Below are 23,093 nucleotides of genomic sequence, written 5' to 3'. Positions count from 1 at the left end.
AACACTAGTAACTTAATGGTATGCCTGAAAGTTCTAGAACAAAAAGAAGAAATAATACCCAGAAGGAGATGGCAAGAAACAATCAAACTCAGAGCTGAAATCAATAAAATAGAAGAAACAAAAACAAAGAATCAATGAAAGGTGCTCTGCCTGTTATTTTAGAATGATCCCAGTGAAAACCTGCCAGAATAAGAGACAAAGGTCTCCAAGAGAACTCAGCCATAAAGGTCAGGGCTTTCAAATTCTATGTTGAAAGAATTTCAACTCTTTCCATCTGCAATAAAATGTTTAGCGTTTTTATGGCAGAAACTTCCATATAAGCAACAGTTACAATGTTGTGTGCAGCCTGACATATGGAAAGTGTTACGTGTCTAGAAGATAGTACTCAAGCTTTGGAGTTTAAAGCTAAATAAACGAACATGCAATATTCTAAAACATAATGAGATTTTTATGTAGCAGATATCATGAATTATACCACATTTTGAACAGAATTTTTCCCATTTAGGATTTTTGTGTCCCAATTTCCTGTATGGATGTTATAAGCTGAGAATAAAGGGATTTTAACAAACAGGTATAGAGGTATGTGTATGTTCTGGCCTGAACTGTAGCATAATGAGGGTCCACCCAATTTAGGGGCAGTGATTGTATCATTTAAAAATTATAAGCAGTTACATGGCTTAATGGGAGCAGTAGTTTCAAATTTTGACTCAATAGTGTAATATACTAATGATCTGTGCCATATGTTTGTATCAACATTTTTGCTTTTGTATTGTTCTTTTTGCTTTGTTTGTTTTTGTACACAGCCTTACCATGTAGTCTGGCTCACCTGGAACTCACTGTGGAAACCAAACCTGCCTCTACCTCCAGAGGATGAGTGCTAGGATTAAATGCAAACACCAATAATTAAACACTTTAAAGCCAATTTTTGTTCTTTTATAAATGCCCTTAAAGAGGGCGTTTGTTACTAGAACTGCTTGCTATAACAAGTATATAACCATAAAGAAAATCAGTGTGCATTCATGTACTAACTTAAAATCACCTCCTTTGCCAATATTGTAAATTACCACACCTGGGCCAACTACCTATGCTTGGTTTAGAGGTCTACCCTGAAGGCAAATGTTGGCAATGTATTTAATGACTGGATCTTAGATGATTTAGTCAAATTGTAGTCACGGTACAATTCAGTCAGCAGCGAAAGAGAACATGTTCGCCTGTTACCTTGTCCTGCCTGCACTACTAGCCTTTCAGAAGCTTTAAATTGCATGTAAATTACCTCAGAATCTCATAAAAAAAATAAATAAATAGATTCCGGTGGATCTGGAGATTCTGCATTTCAATCACTAAAGAAGAGTGGTGGGAGACTATTAAGTCCCTGAAGAGCCAAGCCTCCACCTTACACACACTCGCCGGCCACCAAATTCACAGTTTGGTGAGGTCTACAATAAAGGTGGCAAGGTGGACTTCCGGGGAACAGGAAGTACCGCCGAGGTCACGGACAGGACCGTTTTCACCGGCAGGCCTGGGACGAGAGTCTAGCGGGGCTGGGGTGACCGTGATGACTGCAGACACAGTTAGGACTACAGGGTGCATGTTCTTGCAGAAAAAGAACACAGAAGGGGTAACCGAAGCTCCCCGCTGCGTGCTCGCCTAGGAGACCGCTGGCGTCTCACGGCAAGAGCGGCTCCCGTACCGCCTCCAGGAGCAGTGGAGCACGGCGTGTGTAGAGAGTCGCCCGGACAAGGGGGCGTGGGCAAGCTCGCAGGGCACGCCGGGAAACTTGGTCCTCCGACACCATCTTTCTTCGCTACCGGCGGCGGTGACCGTGGGAAAGGGCACACGCTAGAGCCATGAAGTTCCTCAGCAAGGCGGGGTCCTTCTCGGTGAGCACAGAGGCGCGCGTGGGGCAGGGCGGGGGAGGCTTGTCGTCCACTCGGGGGCTGGGGCCGGGGTGTGCGGCCCTGGCCTGGGTCTGCCCTTCAGGTGAACCCCGCGGAGAAGCGGGCTGCCGGTGGGCTGAGGCCAAGGGGAAGCTCTGCCGGTCCTGTGAGCAGGGGAGAGCTAACGCCGGGAAAGCTGGAGAGAAGGGTGGCCTTGAGAGTGGCGCTGAAGCGACTCTCGGGAGACTCCTGAAGGTCACTCGAGAGCAGGGTAGGGCGGAGGCCGATGACACCCAGGCCGTTTGCTTTCCCAGCCGCGGCCTCTGCTCCTAAGTTTGTCCTGGAGCATCAGTCTCCCCACTGCCTGCGAGTGTAGTAAATACACCGGTGCGGTGCGACGCTTATCACAGGGCCCGCGCCTTCGTTCCTGTCAGTACTGAGTCCCGGCCTTGCTAACATGCTATTCTCCCGGTCTCTTATTTAAAGGCTTTCCGTCTTGACCTTTCCTCAAGGCGCCTTCCAAACACTAAATTATGTAGTTGTCACTGGGAGAGTGGGGAGTACGTCATGTGCTCGCACGTTATCGCTGTGAAACAGCGGTTATCAAGAGATGAAAATGGGAGCATCTCAATTTCAGCAAGGGTTAATTTGCCCCTACTAGCCGGTTACATGGGGTGGGGGGTTCCTAGCATCCCTTTGAGAGGGTGCTCCTGGCATCTGGACAGCAGCAGACCGTGCAGCATAGAATTACCAACGCCAGAATGCCAGTAGTATTGGTGTTAAGAGACCTCGACAGTAATGCAAAAGTCCAGGCCTGGGAATGGTGTTTCCTTCTTCTTTGTACTTACATAAATGTATCGCAGAATTGTACATATTTAAGCTATAGTTGTATTCCTTGTGCCTAGACCAACCAATTGCTAACAGTCCTTTGAGGGCAGTACTGCCTTACTTACTTTCCATGAGGCTAAATTGACAGTATGTGTTAGTAAAACAAAATAGAAATTATATGACAATTGAGAAGATAAGTCTTTTCTGAAAGGAGGGGGAAAGTGCAGAACCATTAAAATGTCACTACCCAGTAGCACCTAAATCTTGCTTGGTAATGGAACTGTGAATTATTCATATGTGAACTGTTATACTTGGATATTGTGGAATTATATCTTGGGAAATCACAGCCAAAAATCCCAAGTGGCTATACACACCTTATCCAGCAAACTAAGTTGATAACGACAAAGAGCTCGTTTTGATTCATAATAAAAAAGCAGGACTGAAGGGATAGTAGTAATACTAAGAGCAAATGAGGACCAGCAGCCAGATTAGCCCAGCACTAGGACAGTACAGAGTAGGAACATTGTAGATGTTTACAGGGACGTTTGTCAAACGACAGCAACATTTTTATTGAGCTTAGCCGCATGAAAATGTATTTGCTTGCATGTCCATTAGTAACCTTGTGAACCCTACATGTTACTGGAGTGTCAGAACAGCTTTATGCTCTTATATATAACTTGTAAATATATAAGCATATATGAATAAAGTTAACGCATTTTTAGATCCATCATCCAAGTTATTACATGTTATACTGAGAATCTATTGTTGATTTAATCTCTTGTTGGTCTTAAGAAGGTGTAGATACTTGGCCAAAGAAGCCAAGACCCTTCCTTGGCTGAATGTGCTCAGTATAGCACGTAAAAGGATGAAAATGCAGTGGGTATGTTTGGAGCTTTGAGAAAAGATCCTCAAAATTATCAAGGAGATGGAGGTTATTTTACCTGGAAAATAAGGAAATTGACAAATTGAGTAAGCAATAGTGCTGAAATGTATTTTTAAAAGTGTTGACATAACAATCCAATTGTTCAAAAACTTTAAAAACATTAGAACTAGAAGGAAACATTTAAAACTTCAATGAAATAATTAAAAGGTAAAGAAAATGCATGGTTTTATAAAAGATCATAGAGAACTCAATATTCTCTATAAATCATAAATAGGTAGAAGTTAAAGAATGACTTAGACCAGCCATGATAGAAACCTGTAGTCCCAGAGGAATCGTGAGTTTGGGGTCATCCTGCGCTACATTGCAAAAGGTTTTCAAAAAAGAAGGGGAGAAAAGAAAAGCTATATACAGGGGATAAATATGGCTTGGATAAACCAAAGGACTAAAAAACTTATTGATGAGTTACTTGTCTGGACTTCCCATGAAGATGGTGGTTTACATGAGGTCATGGTGTTGTGTGGCATTGCTAATGAAGGTCTTTTACATGTAAAGGACTGTTCTTGTGATAGCATATGTAACCTGTCTTTGTTGTTTTTAGAGATTTTATTCCCTCAAAGTTGCCCCGAAGATTAAAACTCCATCCGCCCCTGCAGGAGTGCCTCTGCAGCCTGAGGACCTTGAGGTTAGTCCCATGAGCTGCTTGCTCACTGGAGAGCTCGTCTGCTTTACTTAAACTCTTGGCTAAAGACGGGCGTGGGTCACATCTCTGTTCTGTCTTAACTACAGTTCACGAAATTACCAAATGGCTTGGTGATTGCTTCTCTGGAAAACTATGCTCCTCTATCAAGAATTGGCTTATTCATTAAAGCAGGAAGTAGATATGAGGACTCCAACAACTTAGGAACCTCTCATTTACTACGTCTTGCATCTAGTTTGGTAAGCATCTTTATCATCTCTGTGTTTGGAATTGATGTGTGGTCTTGGGCCTGTAGGGAATTAGCAAAAATAGGGCTGAGATGATTTAGTAAAGCCCTTACTGTGTAAGCGTTAGAACCTGAGTTAAACATCATCCGGGAGGTGGTGCTGTGTGCCTTTAGTCCTACCACTTGGGAGTTTGAATCTGCAAATAACAATTAAGGCCATAGATTTTGATAAAGTGATGTATGGCAGACCTGGCATTGAACAACTATTAAGAAAAGCATCCTTTCTTTTTCAAGACTACCAAAGGAGCATCATCTTTCAAGATAACCCGTGGAATTGAAGCAGTTGGTGGTAAATTAAGGTTTGTTAAATAGTAATAAGAAATAGCCAGGGCTGGAGAGATGGCTCAGGAGTTTAAAAAGGTACATTGTCCTTGCAGAGAACCCCAGTTTGGTTTCCAGCACCCACATCAGACGGCTCACAACTACTCTAACTCCAATTCCAAGGATCCAACACTTTCTGGCCACTACAGTCAGCTATATTCGTGTGTACACACCCTCACAGACACATACTTGTACATGTGATTAAAAATAAAGTCTTTGGGGTAGAGGGAGCTAGGCATGGTGGCATATGTGTTTAATAGCTTGGGAGGCAAAGGCAAATGGATCTCAGTAAGCTCCAGGCTTACAGTAAGCCAATACTGTACAGTCTTAAATGGTGTTGGGGACACAGAAATATTCAATTATAGGGTGACTCCTCTTTGTTGACAAGGGGGCTGAAGATTTCTTAAGTAGAAGGAAAAAGTTGATGAATTGACATCAAAAATGTGAAACATGGCTGTGCAAACAGTAGATATATGTGGCTGATTGGAAGTAGATATAGTATACACAATATGTAAAATATTTCTTATTGGGAAAAGTAAAAATTATAAATCAGGGAGAAAAGAGGAAAAAAAACTAAAAGGAAAGGGGACAAAAATTAGGAAAAGGCTATTTCCCAAAGAGGAAAGCAGAAGTAGTATCAGCAGTGTGGTGCTGTGATGCCATGCCTGTGTTGTTTTTAAGACTAGAAGCTGAAAGTCCAGTTCAAGGAAATGGGTAAAGAATGATAGCCGTGGTAGAACTATGAAGAACTGATAATTTGGGGATAGAAATATCTCTGGTTAAGAATGCCTATTGCTTCTCCAGGGGACCTGTAATACCAGCTCCAGCGGATCTCACACCAGCATCATACACATGCACACATATAAATAAAATAATCTTTTTTGGAAAATGAACTAATGTTTCACTTCCTAATTACAGAACAGTTAGGAAGTGAAATGAATCTGTATATCTACATAAAGAGTTTAAAAACAAAATACTTAGGGGTATGGTTTCTAAAGTTAGGGATAATAAGAGAATTGTTATTGAAGGGGTACAAGAAGTCTTGAGTATTTGCCCTTTTGTTTTTCATTGTAACGTATGTAGAACATGAAACTTGCCATTTTAGATATATATACAGTTCCATGGCATTAAGTGGCATTTGATAATCATTACCACTTTCTACCTCTGGAACTTCGTTGTTGTCCTCTGCTGAAACTCTTCCAATAAACTGTGGCTTCCCTTTCCCTTTATCCTTGGCCACCATCATATTTTCTCTGATTTTGACTGTCTTTTTTGCTTGGAATGTTAGCTTTACATTTTACTGTCATTTTGTTCTTCATAGGAATAAATTATACAAAATATGTTTATTAGTAACTTACTTAATATAAGGACCTCAAGGTTCATCCATTTTGTAGCATGTGTCAAAACTTGATTACTTTTTAAGATAGATTTATTTGTCACTTTTTAAAAATTACTTTAATTTTTAGTTGAATAAATATTTTCACTAGCATATAAACAACTGTATGCTTTTAAAAAGAATATATAAGAAAGCTATTTTCTGATTCAGATTATTTACTGTAATTTATTTTCAATTCAGTGTGTCAGCAACAAGGGAAAACATGGCTTACACTATAGAAGGCATGCGAAATGATATGTAAGTACTTGAATGTATTAGAGCATATGCTTTTATGGGGACACTAGGGACAGATAGATAGTGCAATACTATAAATGTGTCATAATGAAACCTACTATTATGTTAACCAAAAAAAAAAAAGGTTTAGGGACCAGAGAAATGGTTTAGTGGTTAAGAATGCATACTGCTCTTGCAGAGAACCTAAATTTGCTTCCTAACACCCACATTTGGAGACTTAAAACTGCTTGTAATTCCAGCTCCAAAGGATCCAATGTCCTCTTTTGGCCTCCACGGGTACCTGAACTCAGATTTGTAAACCTGTACACAGAGGCATATGTGCATAATAAAACTTTTAAATATAAAGAAAAAAGTTTAAAAATAGAAATAACTTCTGCTTTTTAAGGGAAATATCAAGCTTCTTTGTCTGTTTGTAGGGCTCTTAGCAGTGTCAGGGCTTCTGGTGCCAGAGCTAGCTTTTGGGAACCTATTCCCCGTGCTGAGTTACCTTGCCTATCCTTGATACAGGGGGAGGAGCTTAGTTCTGCCTCACTTGATGTGTCATGCTTTGATGATGCCCATGGGAGGCCTGCCCCTTTCTGAATGGAGACAGAGGAGGAGTGGATGGGAAGCAAGGAAGGGAACATAAGGAGGGGGGAGCAGACTGGTCAGTATGTAAAATAAAATGGAAATTTTTAATAAAAAAGGAAGAATACCAAGCATGTATTAAACAAGGTGACCTAGACTCAGATCATATTCTCTCAACAGGTCCTAGCTTTTCATGTTGATGTGTGTGGAGGGGTGTAGTTCATGACACTGGAAAGGGAACCACAAAGTGTTAAAGAAGGCAAGGAGGACAATAAAATGTGTGACATGAAAGGAGAAAGGCAGTGACAACCTGTGTAAAAGTACAAGTGAAGGGGGCAGAGGAAGAGAGAAGATGGGAGAGGAGGATCAATAAAAATGTGTCTTAAGACGGGCGTTGGTGGCGCACGCCTTTAATCCCAGCACTCGGGAGGCAGAGGCAGGCGGATCTCTGTGAGTTCGAGACCAGCCTGGACTACCAAGTGAGTTCCAAGAAAGCCTCCAAAGCCACAGAGAAACCCTGTCTCGAAAAAACCAAAAATAAAAACTAAAAAAAAAAAAAAATGTGTCTTAAAATGTCTTGATGAAACCTAACACTTTGTATACTAACTTAAATAAAGCAAAGACTATGCTGCTACTCAGTTGACTTTGTCACTGTGACCTTAGACTTTTATTCTGGAATATTATTCGCAAAGCTGGTGTTGATTAGGCTCCTAGCCACAAATAAGATTACAGTTTATTATCTTAACTTCGCATTTTGTGACTTCACATTTTGTTGTCATGAAGATCACCTAGAACAGCAGTTCTCAACCTGTGGGTTATGACCTCTTTGGAGGTGGAAAATCCTTTCACAGGGATCACCGAAGACAATTGGAAAATGCAGATATTTATTTACATTATGATTTATCATAGTAGCAAAATTAAAGTTAAGAAGTAGCAATAAAAATAATTTTATTGTTGGGGGTCACCATAGCAATAAGGGTTACAGCATTAGGAAAGTTGAGAACCACTGACCTAGAATTTTGGGGCATGCTAAATGGGCATTCTATCCTTGAGTTCCCAAGCCTTGATTTTTCCAGACAGAGTATTACTTCATAGCTCATGCTAGTCTGGAAGACAAAGTCCTCCAGGCTCCACCTGTCTGATGTCAGATTAAAGGTGTGTGTCACGTCACATAACATCAGCTTATAATTTTGACCTGTACCTCTCTCTTGTTTTCTATAGTGAAATCCTGATGGAGTTCCTGCTCAATGTCACCACAGCACCAGAATTTCGCCGTTGGGAAGTAGCTGCCCTTCAGTCTCAGCTAAAGATCGACAAAGCTGTTGCCTTTCAGAATTCACAGACTCGTGAGTACATTTGCCAATTCCATTTCATTATTTCCAAGATACTGGTTTTGAAAAGATTCATTTGTGAAAAATTCTATATGGACATAAAATCTCCCTAGATGTGCTCCATTATTTAAGAGTCTTAATTTGTTTTATTATTACTAGATATTTATATTGTTTTCCACATATGATGGTGAGCAAATTGATAGTAGAATCCTGTCCCTCATTGTGTTGTGGCTTTGTTTTGTTTTGTTTTGTTTTGTTTAGAACAAACTCAACAGCAGTTTATTTTACTGCGTCTACTATTGTTATTTACTGTTACATGCGTCAGTAAAAATTTTAAGAAAAAAACACTCCATAATTCTTAAAATAACTTTCGTATTGATATTTGTAATGTTTGATTAAATATGACTGGCAAAACAAATCTGTAATCAAACACTGCTGGCTTTTAGAAATTACACAGCTTCTGGTAGGAGCAAAAATGAGCAGGTAGACAAGAAGAAGGACCAGCTGTCGTGGCTCTGGGTGGCACTGGGAACCAAATGCAGGGCTGTCGAGAATAAACCTGTCTGCAACTTAGGGAAAAGTGTGTGTGGCTAATACTTCATGGTTATGCTTTTCTCACAGAGGAATGTGAACAAATGACAAAGTTATAGAAAAGGTGACTTACAGCTGTGTTGACGCATGCCTTTAATCCCAGCAATCGGGAGACAGAGGCAGGTAGATCTCTGAGTTGATAGCCAGCCTGGTTTACAGAGCGAGTTCCAGGACAGCCAGGAATACACAGAGACCCTGTCTCAAAAAAAAAAAAAAAAAAAAAAAAAAAAAGACTTATGTCCAGAGTGGCTGCTTCTCAACAGCAGGGTTTTAGCCCTCATCTTATTCTGACAAAATACGTCCTGTTACATATCCTGGTGTGGTGCTGCTCTCATCTCCACTTCTAGGATTACTAATTCAATCCAGCTTCTGGATTCCTTACCAGTTGGTGATCCTTCTGCTTTGAAAACAAAGTGAACATCCTTTAAAAACAACTTGTGAGTTAGAGTCCAAACTCTTACATAGCCTTTAAGCTTTCATCTGACTCCAACCCCCTTCCCTTAGTTTTTGTTGTGATTATTTGCGTATAAAAATTGTCCTTATTAGTGGGAACCATGTATGTTTTGATACTTGTCTATGAATGTTCAAATCAGGTTAAACATTTTTTCATTCCTTAACAGTGAAGACTTTGAAGAGCTTTTCCTCTTTCTAGCACTGACTCCTGTAGGCGTACTTTTCTTTGCCAGCCACCAAGTAACCACACAGAGGCTTAGATTACTTACAAATGCTTGGCCAATAGCTCAGGCTTGTTACTAACTAGCTCTTGCAACTTAAATTAACCCATTTCTATTCATCTACATTCTACAATGTGGCTTTTACCTGTATCCCGCTTGTGTGTCCAACTCATTCTGTGTCTAGCTGGTGACTCCTCTGACCACTCTTCTCCTTCCCAGCATTCTCAATTTGGCTCTCCCACCTAACCTTATTTTGTTTAGCTATTGGTCAGTCAATTTGTTTATTAAACCAATCATAGCAATATACATTCATACAATGTAAAGAAATATTCCAAATTTCCCCCTTTTTGTCTAATTAAAAAGATTTTACTTTTTAGCATAGTAAAATTATATACATCAAAAAACAGTTATCAAGTAAGAATTACAGTTACAATATCTAGTCCATTTGTATTAGGCAAAATTAAGAAGATATTCTACTATCTATCTTATCTTTGTGACTCTAAAGTTTTATACTTAATTTATCTTTTATCAAAATGACTATCTAGTCTTCAACTCCATCAAAGACTCTAGAAGGGTGAAATGTTACCTAATGATAGGGACATCTGACTGTCTGGACCATCACCCTAAGTTCCTTTGTAACGTTGGAACATCCATCTTTGGCCTACAGGTCTAATATCTGACAGACTTTTCTCTGAAGCAAGAAATTTTGAAGGACTGCCCTACCCTGTCTTGGCAAAAGATCAGCAGTCTCTTTTCTTTGTGTCCTGCTTGTACAGTTTGGACAGCATACTGTTAGCAGTCAAGGCAAGGGCAGTTTTTTGCCCAAATGGCTAGCTTTGCCATAAGGAAGGCAGACTCCATATGGAGTTTCTTCAATGCCCATTATCTTCTCTAAAGTAAATTGGTACTGCTAGGAGCAGACCTCTTTCACTGTCATGAAAACATTAGGTTACTAAACATATGTCTTGTTCTGTGGGTCTTTGAAGTATTTGAAGACCATCTGTCATCTAATATATCTGTGTAGGACCTTGAAAACATATCTAATATGACTATAAGTTTAACTATTATAGATGACTACTAATTTGTGTTAATTATACATTACATTTTTTAATGAGTTGCTTAAATACAATACCTCAAACGAGTAGAAATACACATACAATATAGCAAAATTAACTTTAAATCTGTATCAATATACTAAAATCCATACCAATGTGAAATATTTAAGACTAGTAGTTGGGTTTTTGTTTGTTTTAAAAGTACATTCAATGATTTGCCCTTTTATCCTATCATTCCTATATCCCTTGTTTTTTCTTTTCAAAATAAGATCCCTAAGATCTAATCTTTTTTTTTTTGACCATTATCAATAACAATTTGTAACCAACTTCCCTTATATGATAATATCCATAATCCTTCTTTGGGGAATGTGGGCACTGTTCTAGAATGCTTCCTGTTGTATGGGAGTCCTGGTAATCTTTAAACCCTGAGAAAATTTAGGTTAATGGTTAAGTCTTGGCTGGAGTATTCTGTGAGGCTGGATTGTCTTGATCAGCAGCCTTGTAATCCCATTTTTTACACGTCCTGCTTCCTCTGCGTCTGCTGGCATCACTCTGACTCTGCCCCCTCTTTATCCCAGTGTCCCAATCAACCCAGTTTGGTTGTCCCGCTTTACTCCCTGCCTGGCTACCAGCCAGTCATCATTTATTAAACCAATTTGAGTGACAGACTCCCCCATCCCCAAATTAGACTTTTCTTTGTCTGTTTCCTCTGCATCTTATGCGATTCACAAATTATTCACCTGGGAATTCATCAGTCATTCTGGAAGACTTACCAGATTTTCTACTATTGTTTCATGTGCCCAGCTGCACACTTCCTTGCTAACATTGTACTCATAACAATTTTATTTAATAAATTTCCCCCCTCGACATTTTGAGAGTGGCCATTATATCTGATGCATCTCTGTTTTTATCAGCTAGCATCTGGAGATGTGCCCAAATAATGAACAGATGTAGGAAATATAGTTCCAGAGAGGACACAAAAGCCAGAAGGCAGGGACAACAGTGCCAGGGCATCAATCAGTAAAGAGCAAGTGCAGGTCTGTGATAGCTTTTGACTCCACAATAGTTACTGCTTAACCTGAGCTTGCTGCTTTCATAGCTCCCTGTGTGCTGGTAACTTCCTCATTAACCACGGAGGGAACCTGGAAGTGAAGTGAGATTCAGATTCAGATTAAATGAGTTATACTTGTCTAACAGAGACAACTTCTTGAGGTCTCTTTTGTGTGTGTGTGTGTGTGTACTCCACAGGCTCCACTTTAAAAATTAATAGAGATTGTGTGGTAACAAATTTCTCAAGTCTCTGAAAATTTGAATCTCAAGTCTGTGTAGGCTTGTTGCTGACTTTTAAAAATACTGTAGTCATCCATATATTTGAGTGCCTGTTGCTTATCTGTTTTTCAGGTGTCATTGAAAACTTGCATCATGTTGCCTACAAGAATACCTTGGCTAATCCCTTGTATTGTCCTGACTATAGGGTGGGGAAAGTAACATCAGAGGAAGTAAGTGACGGGACTGCATCTTATGATTACCAACTTCTAGCCACCAGAGAAAGGAAGGGAGAGAGGAAGGAAATCCTGCTTTTTTTTTTCCCAATATACTTGTATTTTTGTGGGGGAGGGTATAAAATGAAAATCTAAAACAAGCAAAATGAAGGACAAGAGATTGTCTCACATGGGTCCACAGAGGTGGCTAAGTATGTAAAAGTTCTTTGTTCATAAACTTGAGACCCTGTGTTCAGATTCTAACATCCATATAAAAAGCCAAAAGTAGCCATGTGTACCTGTAACCCTAGTGTTGTGAAGTGGAGACAGGAGAATCACCAGGACTAGATGCTGACCCAGCTCCTGATTCAGTTAAAGACCCTGTTTCAAAGGAATAAGGTAGTGAATGACAGAGCAGGACCTCTGTTACCTTTCTCTGTTCTCTGTACATGTTCATATACTGCGCATGCATGCAAGCACGCATTCTGAAAGTGCTGAGAGAAGACAATTCTAACCAGAGGAAACACCATGAATAAAGACTCAGAGCCAAAAACAAAAACTATCTTAGATGCCTAAAGGCATTCAGTGTTAATACCTGATGTACTTTCTTCCATAAACCTTTTCTGCATATAAGTATACTTTTAAAATAATTTAATGGTTAAGTATCATAGTAAATTACTTTATGGTTATATTTAGTGCCTCTGATGACATGTATGAAATGAACTACTTTCTTACTTTCCAATCTTTAGCCTACCATTGTTTATTTACCTTTTCTAGTACATCAGCTTCCCTGGGCAAGCAGGCCAAATTCATCACAAATCACAGGCAAATATGCCTTAGAACTTTGTTTCTAAAGTAAGAACCATTGGCTGTTGGAGCTGGAGAGCCAGCTCAGAGGTTGAGAGCACTGGCTACTCTTCCAGAGGACTAAGGTTTAATTTTTAGCACCTACATGGTAGCTCATGACTATCTATCTATAACTCTAAGGGATCCAGTGCCCTTTCTGGCTTCTGTGGCATCAGGCATGTTTCTGGTGCATAGATATACATGCTAACATGCTATAAGAGTAGATAGATGGGGCCGGGCATTGGTGGACCACACCTTTAATCCCAGCACTTGGGAGGCAGAGGCAGGTGGATCTCTGTGAGTTCGAGGCCAGCCTGGTCTACAGAGTGAGTGCCAGGACAGGCTCCAAAACAATACAAACCCTGTCTCGAAAAACCAAAAAATAGAATAAAATAAAATAAACTCTATTTGTAGACAAATACTAGGATATTAAGTATGATAAACTCGAAGGTCCCAAATGGCATTAATGTTTTTGATTTTTTTTTTTTTTTAGGCTAAGGAAATTAGTGTAGTGTACTTTAGCGATTCAGTAAAAAAACATCCATAGAAAGATTATAGTTTGGACATCTAAGATGATTCCTTAGATGTTTACCATTCTTAGGTAAACTTGATACTTGATAAACTGATGCATGTTAAGCCAGTGTTTCTCATTGGTAACACTTCAGGCACTCTCTGAAACCCTTCAGGAGATACTGTGCCTCACAGTACAGTATACCTCTGCTTAGAAACTGGTGTACATTTGTGCTTCCTATAAAATGAGGGGTTTTCTTGATTCCAAAACAAATACTTTTGTTTTCACTCATTTTTTTATATTTCTTCCATTTTTGTGTCTGTGGTGTGATGTGTGTGTGTGTGCATATTTTGCATGTATGCGGGGGTATACATGTGGAGGTGCAAGGCTGAAGTCAGGAGTCATCCTCGATCATTCTCCCACCTTATATATTGAGGCAGGGTCTCTCAATCAGACATAGGCTCTGTGATTGCCTGTCTCTGCCTTCCATGGCTGGGAATTAGAGTCAGGCCACCGTGCCACCTGGCACTTCCATAGGTTCTGGGATGCAAACTTTGGTTTTAACACTTGTGTGTTAAGTGCTTTACACTTTTCCCAGCAATTCATTCTGTTTAAATTCAGAGGTTTTATTAGTTTTCATGAGAGTTGTAGACCCATAAGCACAATGAAGGTCCTGTTCTTCTAAATTATAGTTCTTAGTGATAAAGTCACAGTGCAGTGAGCAATAATACCTAGTCCTTGTAGTTCATTATGTCAACATTCAAACCTGGGAATTTGTTTCCTGCCATGCTGCACTTGTACCTTTTTAGCTTTTGTGTTTATATTAGTATGACCTAATAGCTCTTCTTTACTTCCTCAGTTACATTACTTTGTTCAGAACCACTTCACAAGTGCAAGAATGGCTTTGGTTGGACTTGGTAAGTCTGAGATTGCCTGCATATCAATTTGCTTCCTAAGAGCAACCCCTTAAAGTGTATGATATATTCAAGGGGTTGAACATTTTGAAAATTCTTAAGAAGACAGCATAGATAGAGTTTTAATTGCTAGTTGTTTGGGAAACAAATTCCAGTATTTTACTACTTCCTTTATAGTCTTGACAGTGTTTGCAAAATTTGTGACAAAGGCAAATTTATAAACTAAGAGCATCGCTAATAACTAAGAAATTTTAATCTGATATTGGCAAAGATCAAAAGGTTGGACTTTTCCAGTATTACCTAAGATTTGGAGAAATACATGCTGCCAAAAATTATTGCTGTGTTGAGATGGTAGCTCATGCCTTTAATCCCAGTACTCCAGAAGCAGATAGATCTGAGTTTGGGGTCAGCCTTGTCTACATAGTGCATTCCAGACCAACCAGAGCTACATAGTGAGAATTACTGGTGGGAGTATAAATTGACACCCTTTGAATTATCTATATTAAATTGCTCCTTATCAAGTATGTAGCTTGCAGATATCTTCTATTACATGGGTTGTCTTTTTACTCTTGATTGCCCTTTGATGTAAAATGCAATATTCTAACAGCTATTAGAAACATACTGATGTCAGTTAGGAAGATATTGGTTAAATAAATGATGCAGCCAAAGAGTGGAATATTTTATATTTTTGGTTGTGAGCCTAGCCTTTAACGGCTGAGCTATCCCTCCAGCCCAGGAGTGGAATATTTTATAGCCATTTCTAACCACTTAGATAACAAATTATGGAAGACAGGTTAGGAACATAAAAGAGAATAATACCACTTTTATAATGGAGTCTTAGAATGTAGCGAGTGAGTCCCAGGACAACCAGGGCTATAGAGAGAAGCCCTGTCTTGAAAAATAAAGAATAAAAGGGAAAGAAAATAAACATATACTAGTAACTATACAGAGAATATCTAGAAGAATAGTTAATAGCAAATTATAAATTGATACCAGGAAGAGTGATATTTCGGCAAGAAGATTTGGGTTTTCTTTGGTATTTATTTCCATATTATTTGTATACTTTTAGGTTTAAAACATGATTAACAGCTGAGCATATACCACCAGAATCACAGGTATAGAGGTCAGAGAATAACTTTGTAGAGTTGATTCTCTCCTACCCTCAGGTGGGCTCCAGGGTTCCATCCAACTCTGGTCTCCAGACTGATGCAGTACTTTTGCCTGCTGAGCTGTCTCGGAGCATATATTTGCATCTAATAATTATACATTTTAAAACAAGGAAAAACAGATGCTTTATAACTATAGAAATACTAACTCTATCTTTGTTTTTGCTTTCATTGAAACAGGTGTGAGTCATTCTGTCCTGAAACAGGTTGCTGAACAATTTCTCAACATGAGGGGTGGCCTTGGTTTAGCTGGTGCAAAAGCGAAATACCGTGGAGGTAAGTATTCTTTCTCCTAGGTTGAATAGCATATGCTAATGACACTTCTCTTCAAAATAGCATGTCGGGGCAGTATTGGCTTGATTGTTATTACCAAACCATATCAGTACAGAAGAAAAGAACTAACTGACTCAGGTATTACGTTAAACATGCTGTGATGGGAAAAGACCAGGTAAACCACAGACCCTAATCTTAGTTAATTATGTCATAGAGAATGATGATGAATAAAATCAATGTAATAAAGCTATTTTTCGTACTCCTCACTCCTTACATGATCCCAGGTGAAATTCGGGAGCAAAATGGAGACAACCTGGTCCATGCTGCTATTGTAGCAGAAAGTGCTGCCATTGGAAATACAGAAGCAAATGCATTTAGTATACTTCAGCATCTTCTTGGTGCTGGACCACATATCAAGAGGGGCAACAATACCACCAGCCTCCTGAGCCAGAGTGTTGCCAAAGGAAGTAATCAGCCTTTTGATGTAAGTCCAAACAGGCATTATTTCCTGTTTTAGCTTTCAGAAACATGTTGTTTGTGATATAATCTTGATTATCTACTAATAATAGTCTGATTTTAAAATTTAAAATGAACTAACATAAGCTTAATTGGGTGGCTCAAGCCTGGTATTCCAGCAGAGGGAAAGGGAGGGGTAAAGTGCTTACTTTGCAAACATGAAGACCCAAATTCAGTTCCCAGAAACCATGTAAGAAGGCTAAATGTGGTGGCATGTGGTTATTTATAATCCCAACATTGGGAGGTGGAGACAGGTGGGTCTCTGGGACTCCATGGCCAGTCTGCTTTGCCTACTTATATGTGTTTCAGACCAATAAGAGACCTAGTCTCAATAAACAAAATAGTCATTGTCTGTAATCATAGAACATGGAATGTCGAGACAGTGGTAGTAGCAGTTCAAGAAGGCCCATCTAGGGAACTTTATAGCACCCTGTTTCAAAGAAAGAGACAGACTGAGAGAAATGTACTTCAATTTTAGGACAAAACAGTGGTCAGTTTCTAGTACAGTGCTTCAGTAAGTCCTCAGTCGTTTGACAGCTCAGTGGAAATTATAATCTACATTCTTCTGAGGTTTGCCCCTCTACTTAACATTTGAACAATAGTTTTCAACCTTTATAGGCAGAGGAACTTTTTTTCTATCATTTCCTAGTTATAATGACTTCTAAAGAAATTTGGAAGACTAACTATGAAACCCTTTGAATCTCCTGTGTGAAGCCTCTGGGTTCCCTGACACACAGTTTGAAATCTTTTGTCTTAAATCTTTTGTCTCCTACAAGTTTCCTTTCCCTTGATTCATCATCCATTATTTTCTTGATGTGTCGGTTTTCACCAGTGTGTTTCTGATGCTCTTATGTTAGAGAATCAGAAATGAGCCAGAAGTTTGAAGTGTGTCTAGGATTGTCTTAGAATTATAATTAAACTTGGAGTAGGTTTCTTTTGTATGCTTTACATAGATTAAACCAATGATTTTCATACTTCATTGTACATAAGAAACATCTAGAACACAAGTTGAAATATGAGCTTTTCAGGCTGCATTCACAGGAACATGATTAATAAATGTTTCAAGAATCTGAAAATCTATATCTTTTAACAACTTAAGTGAGATATGTGTGTGTCTGTCTGTCTGCTGTCTATTTTAAATAGTCCACATGGATACTGTACAGTGTTGTTCTGGCACTTAAGATCGACTGTAAGAGCTTAAAACTTGACTCACTCCTCTCTGTTATTCATAGACTAAATTTCTTGCTACCTTAGATGTTTGTGGCCACTAGGCAACATTTATTTCTAGCCCTCTGCCTTTAGTTGATAGGAGAAGTGCAAGTAAATTGGTGAGACAGTTGGTATCAACAGCAAAATAAAGAAATCAAGTCTGTCACGTGCTATAGTCTGTCACTTGACAATACTGTTTGCTGTAACTATGTTAGTACTGCCCTTAGTCATGAAGAGAAGCTTGGAAAAGCCCAATAAAGAGGAAAACGAGCAGTTGTTTTAGGAAGGCTTAAATGACACCAAAGCTTTTTAAAGCTTTGCAGTTCTGAAAGGGACATTTTATACAGAACATTTTGACCCTCACCAAAATTAAGTAAGTTATTACATGTCTTGCTTATATTATAAAGGTGTAAATTTTATTCAAACCACACTGGGGAAATTTTCTACCAGGAAAAATATTATTCAGTAAAGTTCCATTATATTTCAGGTTTCCGCATTTAATGCCAGCTACTCAGATTCTGGGCTCTTTGGAATTTACACTATCTCCCAAGCTTCAGCTGCTGGTGATGTAAGTTCAAACACATTAACTCCCAAAGCTTTTCTCCGATTGCCTTGTTTTTAGTTAAATGTGAAATGTCTGAATACCATGGTTTGTTAAGGATCTCTATGGTATGATATTATTGAATAATCTGTTACTGGGAAAACTTTTTAAAAATGCATATTAATGCTTGCAGCAAGGGGGAGTACATACTTTGGTTCTGCTTAGACATGTTCTGACATCTGATTTTCAGAACCCAGGAGAGGTCAAGTATAGGCTGCGTATTTGTAGGTCTTCTTCATTGTAGAGATAGTGTTAGTAAGGCTAGGGGTGTAGCTCAATTAGTTTAGTAGAGTGATTTCTCATAACATATGAGGCCTGAGTTCAGCATCATCACAGGGTGTGGTGGCACATGCCTGTAATCCAGTACTCTTTATCCCTGTACTAGTCAGGTGAAGGCAGAAAGATCAAAAGTTCAATGTCAACTACATAGTGAGTTCTAGGCTAGCCCTGGGCTACAACCCCGAAGGAAAAGAAAACCAACTAAGGGGTTCTGGTATTGAGTGCAAAGGAATGAAAGGTTGATGGAGACAAGAGAAGATTAGGTCCATAAAAGAGGAGGCTGGAAGAGTTGTAAGGCCTCCGGGCGTTGGTGGTGCACACCTTTAATCCCAGCACTCGGGAGGCAGAGGCAGGCGGATCTCTGAGTTCGAGGCCAGCCTAGTCTACAAAGTCAGTTCCAGGACAGCCTCCAAAGCTACAGAGAAACCCTGTCTCAAAAAGCCAAAAAAAAAAAAAAAGAGTTGTAAGGCAATCTTAACACTGAGAGTTTTAAGTTGAAGGAAATAGTCATAAAGATAGACTTGAGCAGATACAAAAGTTAGAAAACAATAAATGCTTCAAACTTGGGAAAAGAGCAAGTATAAACTCAGGACATTTTAGTTCAGCAACAAAAGCTAGTGTTGAAAGGCAATACTAAGTCACATGTGGAGAGTAAAAGAAACTTGAAAGTATAAGACATGGGGAAGTGAATGGCTAAAAGCAGGGAATGGACCTGCAGCATGTGATGGTCTCCTTTACATGATGACCATGGATTCATAGTATAATCATCCAGGTTTGCTTTGCAAGTTTTCTTCATGGGCATTCACTCCCCTAGTAAATATGGATGGGAAATCAAAGTCTTAGAATTTTAGAATATAGGTGGTTACAGAGAATAATAAGCCAAGGGTCCAGAATGGTCAGGATTGAGGTAGAAAAAATCCTGGGTCAGATCCTAATTTATTTGTTCAGCAAATATGTACCATGTACCCATGTCAGTAAAACTTTGGATTCTTTCTCTTTTGAATACTGGACTCTGGTGTTCCAGGTGTGTACAAGCCCTCTAGGTTAATGTTTGCATGTGTACCTAGTAAATAGTAGTAACATGGAGTCTGTTGTACCTTGAGGAAGGGGCATCCTCTTGCCAGTTTCTGCACTATGCCACTTAAGGTTTGTAAGAAGCTTGGCTGTGTGGATACTATCAGTTGTGTATTTATATAGTATGTATGTGTATATAAGTGCAGCTTCATTTCTCATTGTTGTGACACAGTCAGCATCTAAAGGAAAAGGCTTTATTTTGACTCAGTTTCCGTTTGTCACAGAAAAGAGGGTGTGGTGGAGAAGCTCCCAGAGGCAGCCCCTCACATCTTCTGGATTAAGGTGCAGAAAACAGGACCAGGGGCAGTACGAGCTGTATCCCTCCAAGTTCAGCCCCAGTTGCTGCATCTGCTCACTAGACCATGTCCCAAATGCTCTTGTCACCTCTCAGAGTAGTACTACCAGCTAGGTTCAGGTTCAGACATAAAAGCATCGGGAGAACATTCCACACGAAACCCACAGATCTGTATAAACAGTGACTTTAAGGAACACATGGTGACCACATAATTCCCAGTGGATACTAGAATTTCCTGTTGCGTTTTTGCCTCAGTAAATGGGCGTTGATTACCTTGGGAGCCCCAGGCTCTGACCACTGATGACCAGTTTTCACTTGTGTACTCTAGGTTATTAAGGCTGCCTACAACCAAGTAAAAGCAGTTGCTCAAGGAAACCTTTCCAGTGCAGATGTCCAAGCTGCCAAGTAAGTTTCTATATTAATTATTTCATACTTAGGTACTTAAAAGATGATTTTAAAAAATACTATACACTCACAAGAATTGAGAAGTAAAGAATAGTATTAAAAGGAAAAGGCTTTAATTTAGTGGTGGGGACTTGCCTTGCATGTACAGGACATGGGTTCTATTCCTAGCACTGCAGAAATGGCCCTTGTTTCCCTTCTGATGGTTCCTTTTATATATATATTTTTTTATTGTATGTGTATGAATTTTTGCCTGCATGTATGTGTGTAACATGCATTCCTGATGCCCTCAGGTCATAAAAGGGTGTCAGATCCCCTGGCCAATGGTTGTGAACTACTATGTGGGTGCTGGGAACCAAACCCACATCCTCTGAAAAAGCAACAAATATTTTTAACCACTGAGACATCTCTCCAACCACTGTGTGTGGGATAGGGGGGCCTCACCCATGCCATTACACATGTGTGGCGGTCAGAGGACAACTTGGAGAAATTGTGCCCTCTTACTGTGTGAGTTCCAGGGACTGAGTTTGGGTCATTAGGTTTGGCAGCAAGCACCTTTTACCCAGATAGTTCATTTCCAGTATAGATAATTCAAATGCCTTGAATTGTAAGAAATAATTTCTTTATGAGTTTTTTATTAAAAAATGAAGGTTTTGCATCTATATTTAAGCTGTGGGGCATAGAAGACATCATATCGTACCATACTTTTCCACCCGCCTTCTCCATAATGCCCTTCCCTCATTGAGATAAATCCTGGTGGAGTGATGGGATGGGTGCTCGTGTGTGTGTGTGTGTGTGTGTGTGTGTGTGTGTGTGTGTGTGTGTGTGTGTGTGTGTAATTATCAGTCAAATGGATGGTGCATTAAGAGTCCACATATGTAGATATTTTTCCTTATTTCTAAGGCAAGCAGTTCTCTTTAGTTCAAAAGGCAACTGTTGAGATGGTGATGGGAATAAAACCCTTGCTGGACTAAAGAAACACAACAGACTTTTTAGCCTTTACATTTACTATCTTCCTGTTAAAAACTGATTCCTGCTTGTATTGGACAGGAACAAGCTGAAAGCTGGATACCTCATGTCTGTGGAGACTTCAGAGGGCTTCCTGAATGAGATTGGGTCACAGGCTCTAGTTGCTGACTCTTACATGTCACCACCTACTTTCCTTCAACAAATTGACTCTGTGACTGATGCTGATGTCATAAAGGTAAGCAGATGAAATCTGTTTAACCTTAATGGCCCGCTCTCAGAAGAACTGCATAAGCTTCCTTGGGGCCTGTGTGTTGGAGCACAGAGCAGGAAAGCTCTTTCCATCGTGTCCACAGACAGCCTCCCTAGAAACTTAGGTGTATATGTCTTCCTCAGTCAAGGAAATGTCCATTTTAAACTCTTGGAGGTCAGGAGGAGTCAGATAAGCAACCTCACAGGTTTCATGGATGTTTGCTGCTCCTTCACTCCCCAAGAAGCACCTTCCTGGTTCTTAACCATGAAGGGTCTCATGGCTTTCTACATTCTTTCAGCCAAAGACCCCCTCTTAAATATTATTGTCCCCTGCAAGATTGAGTTGTGGATGCATGCTTTTTGAGCCCAGCAATTGAGATGTAGAGGCAGGCAGATCTTTGAGTTTGAGGCCAGCCTGGTCTACAGAGTTACAGAGTGAGAAAAAACCCTACTCAAAAAAAAAAAAAGAAAAATCGAGTACTAACAAGGTTAACTCTAGTATACATCATCTACAGTAAAGACACCACTCCCTCATTGTGTGGTGACAATGGGATAGAAGAGACAGGCTATTTTTAGATACTAACCCTGCCTGCATTTCAATTGACCCCAGAATTTATCATAACAATCTAAAGTATACTTATGTGTATGGGCTGTGTGAATCCCTGCCCATGCACTTTCACCACCTCCCTGGCATCAGTCAAGCTGACCCAGGCAATGCTCTACCTCGTCCTGCCCTGTGCTGTATACTTAATGTAACCCGAATTTGAAATAATGACATGAAGAATACCAGGCGTGGTAACTGATGCCTGGAACCCCCCCAGCATTCTGGAGGCTAAAGCAAGAAAATAGTAAGTTGAACTACAAACTCTTAATACTATCACCAACAGCCCCTCTTCTAAAATAAAAGGAACACCACGTCATGAAATTTATTTTTATGTTACCAGTGAGGGTATTTTGGTCGACCCAGACTTTTTGCCAACATAATACAGAACACAGTGCAGCCTAGCAGCTGCTATCCTGTCTTGTTTTGATGGTCAGTGGGGGTTTTCCTATACCCCTTTCAAAATTGTCCTCATCTGGAAACCTTCTCCTGCTTGCTTAGTTGTGTGATGCTGTTCACATTCAGAATAAAACACCAACCATCTCACAGTTAATTGTCTTACGAGGCTGTATTATAGAATTGCTGGCTTAGAATGTCTTGTCCATAAACTCAAAATACACTGTTTACTACTTGATGGTAGCATTATTTAACTTTCTGTGTTTTGTTTAAGGCTGCAAAAACGTTTGTCTCTGGCAAGAAGTCAATGGCAGCAAGTGGAAACCTGGGACATACACCTTTTCTTGATGAGCTGTAACAAGTGCATTCAAGTGGAGCTGGCTAAGCTTTTTCTTGGCCCAGACCAGCAAATACATCAAGCCAGGTCTCTTAATTTAACATTCAATATTTTTCTCAATGAAGTACTTAAAGAACATAAATATGGATACTTATTTCCAGCTGCCCTAGAACAAATAAAGCATTGTGTGTAAGTGTTTTTCTTGCATTCTTTCTAGGCAGTTTACAGTTATTT

At 39.6% G+C, this 23,093-nt stretch overlaps 1 protein-coding gene across 1 annotated transcript; it reads left to right on the top strand.

Moving 5' to 3' along the window:
* Positions 1-1,721: 1,721 nt before the first annotated feature.
* Positions 1,722-23,052, top strand: LOC101834409 (cytochrome b-c1 complex subunit 2, mitochondrial). Its single transcript, XM_005064478.4, has 14 exons — positions 1,722-1,880; positions 4,187-4,270; positions 4,375-4,524; positions 4,806-4,870; positions 6,469-6,525; positions 8,311-8,435; positions 12,142-12,239; positions 14,438-14,495; positions 15,839-15,934; positions 16,216-16,415; positions 18,144-18,224; positions 20,234-20,310; positions 21,358-21,511; positions 22,797-23,052. Exons 1-14 carry the CDS (start codon positions 1,848-1,850, stop codon positions 22,878-22,880), a joined length of 1,362 nt encoding a protein of 453 aa, XP_005064535.1. The 5' UTR covers positions 1,722-1,847; the 3' UTR covers positions 22,881-23,052.
* Positions 23,053-23,093: the final 41 nt, after the last annotated feature.

The sequence above is a fragment of the Mesocricetus auratus genome, unplaced genomic scaffold, assembly GCF_017639785.1.
Source record: "Mesocricetus auratus isolate SY011 unplaced genomic scaffold, BCM_Maur_2.0 Super-Scaffold_4256, whole genome shotgun sequence".
Lineage (NCBI taxonomy): Eukaryota > Metazoa > Chordata > Mammalia > Rodentia > Cricetidae > Mesocricetus > Mesocricetus auratus.
Note: the sequence above shows the minus strand (reverse complement) of the source record. Positions and strands in the feature narration are given on the sequence as shown.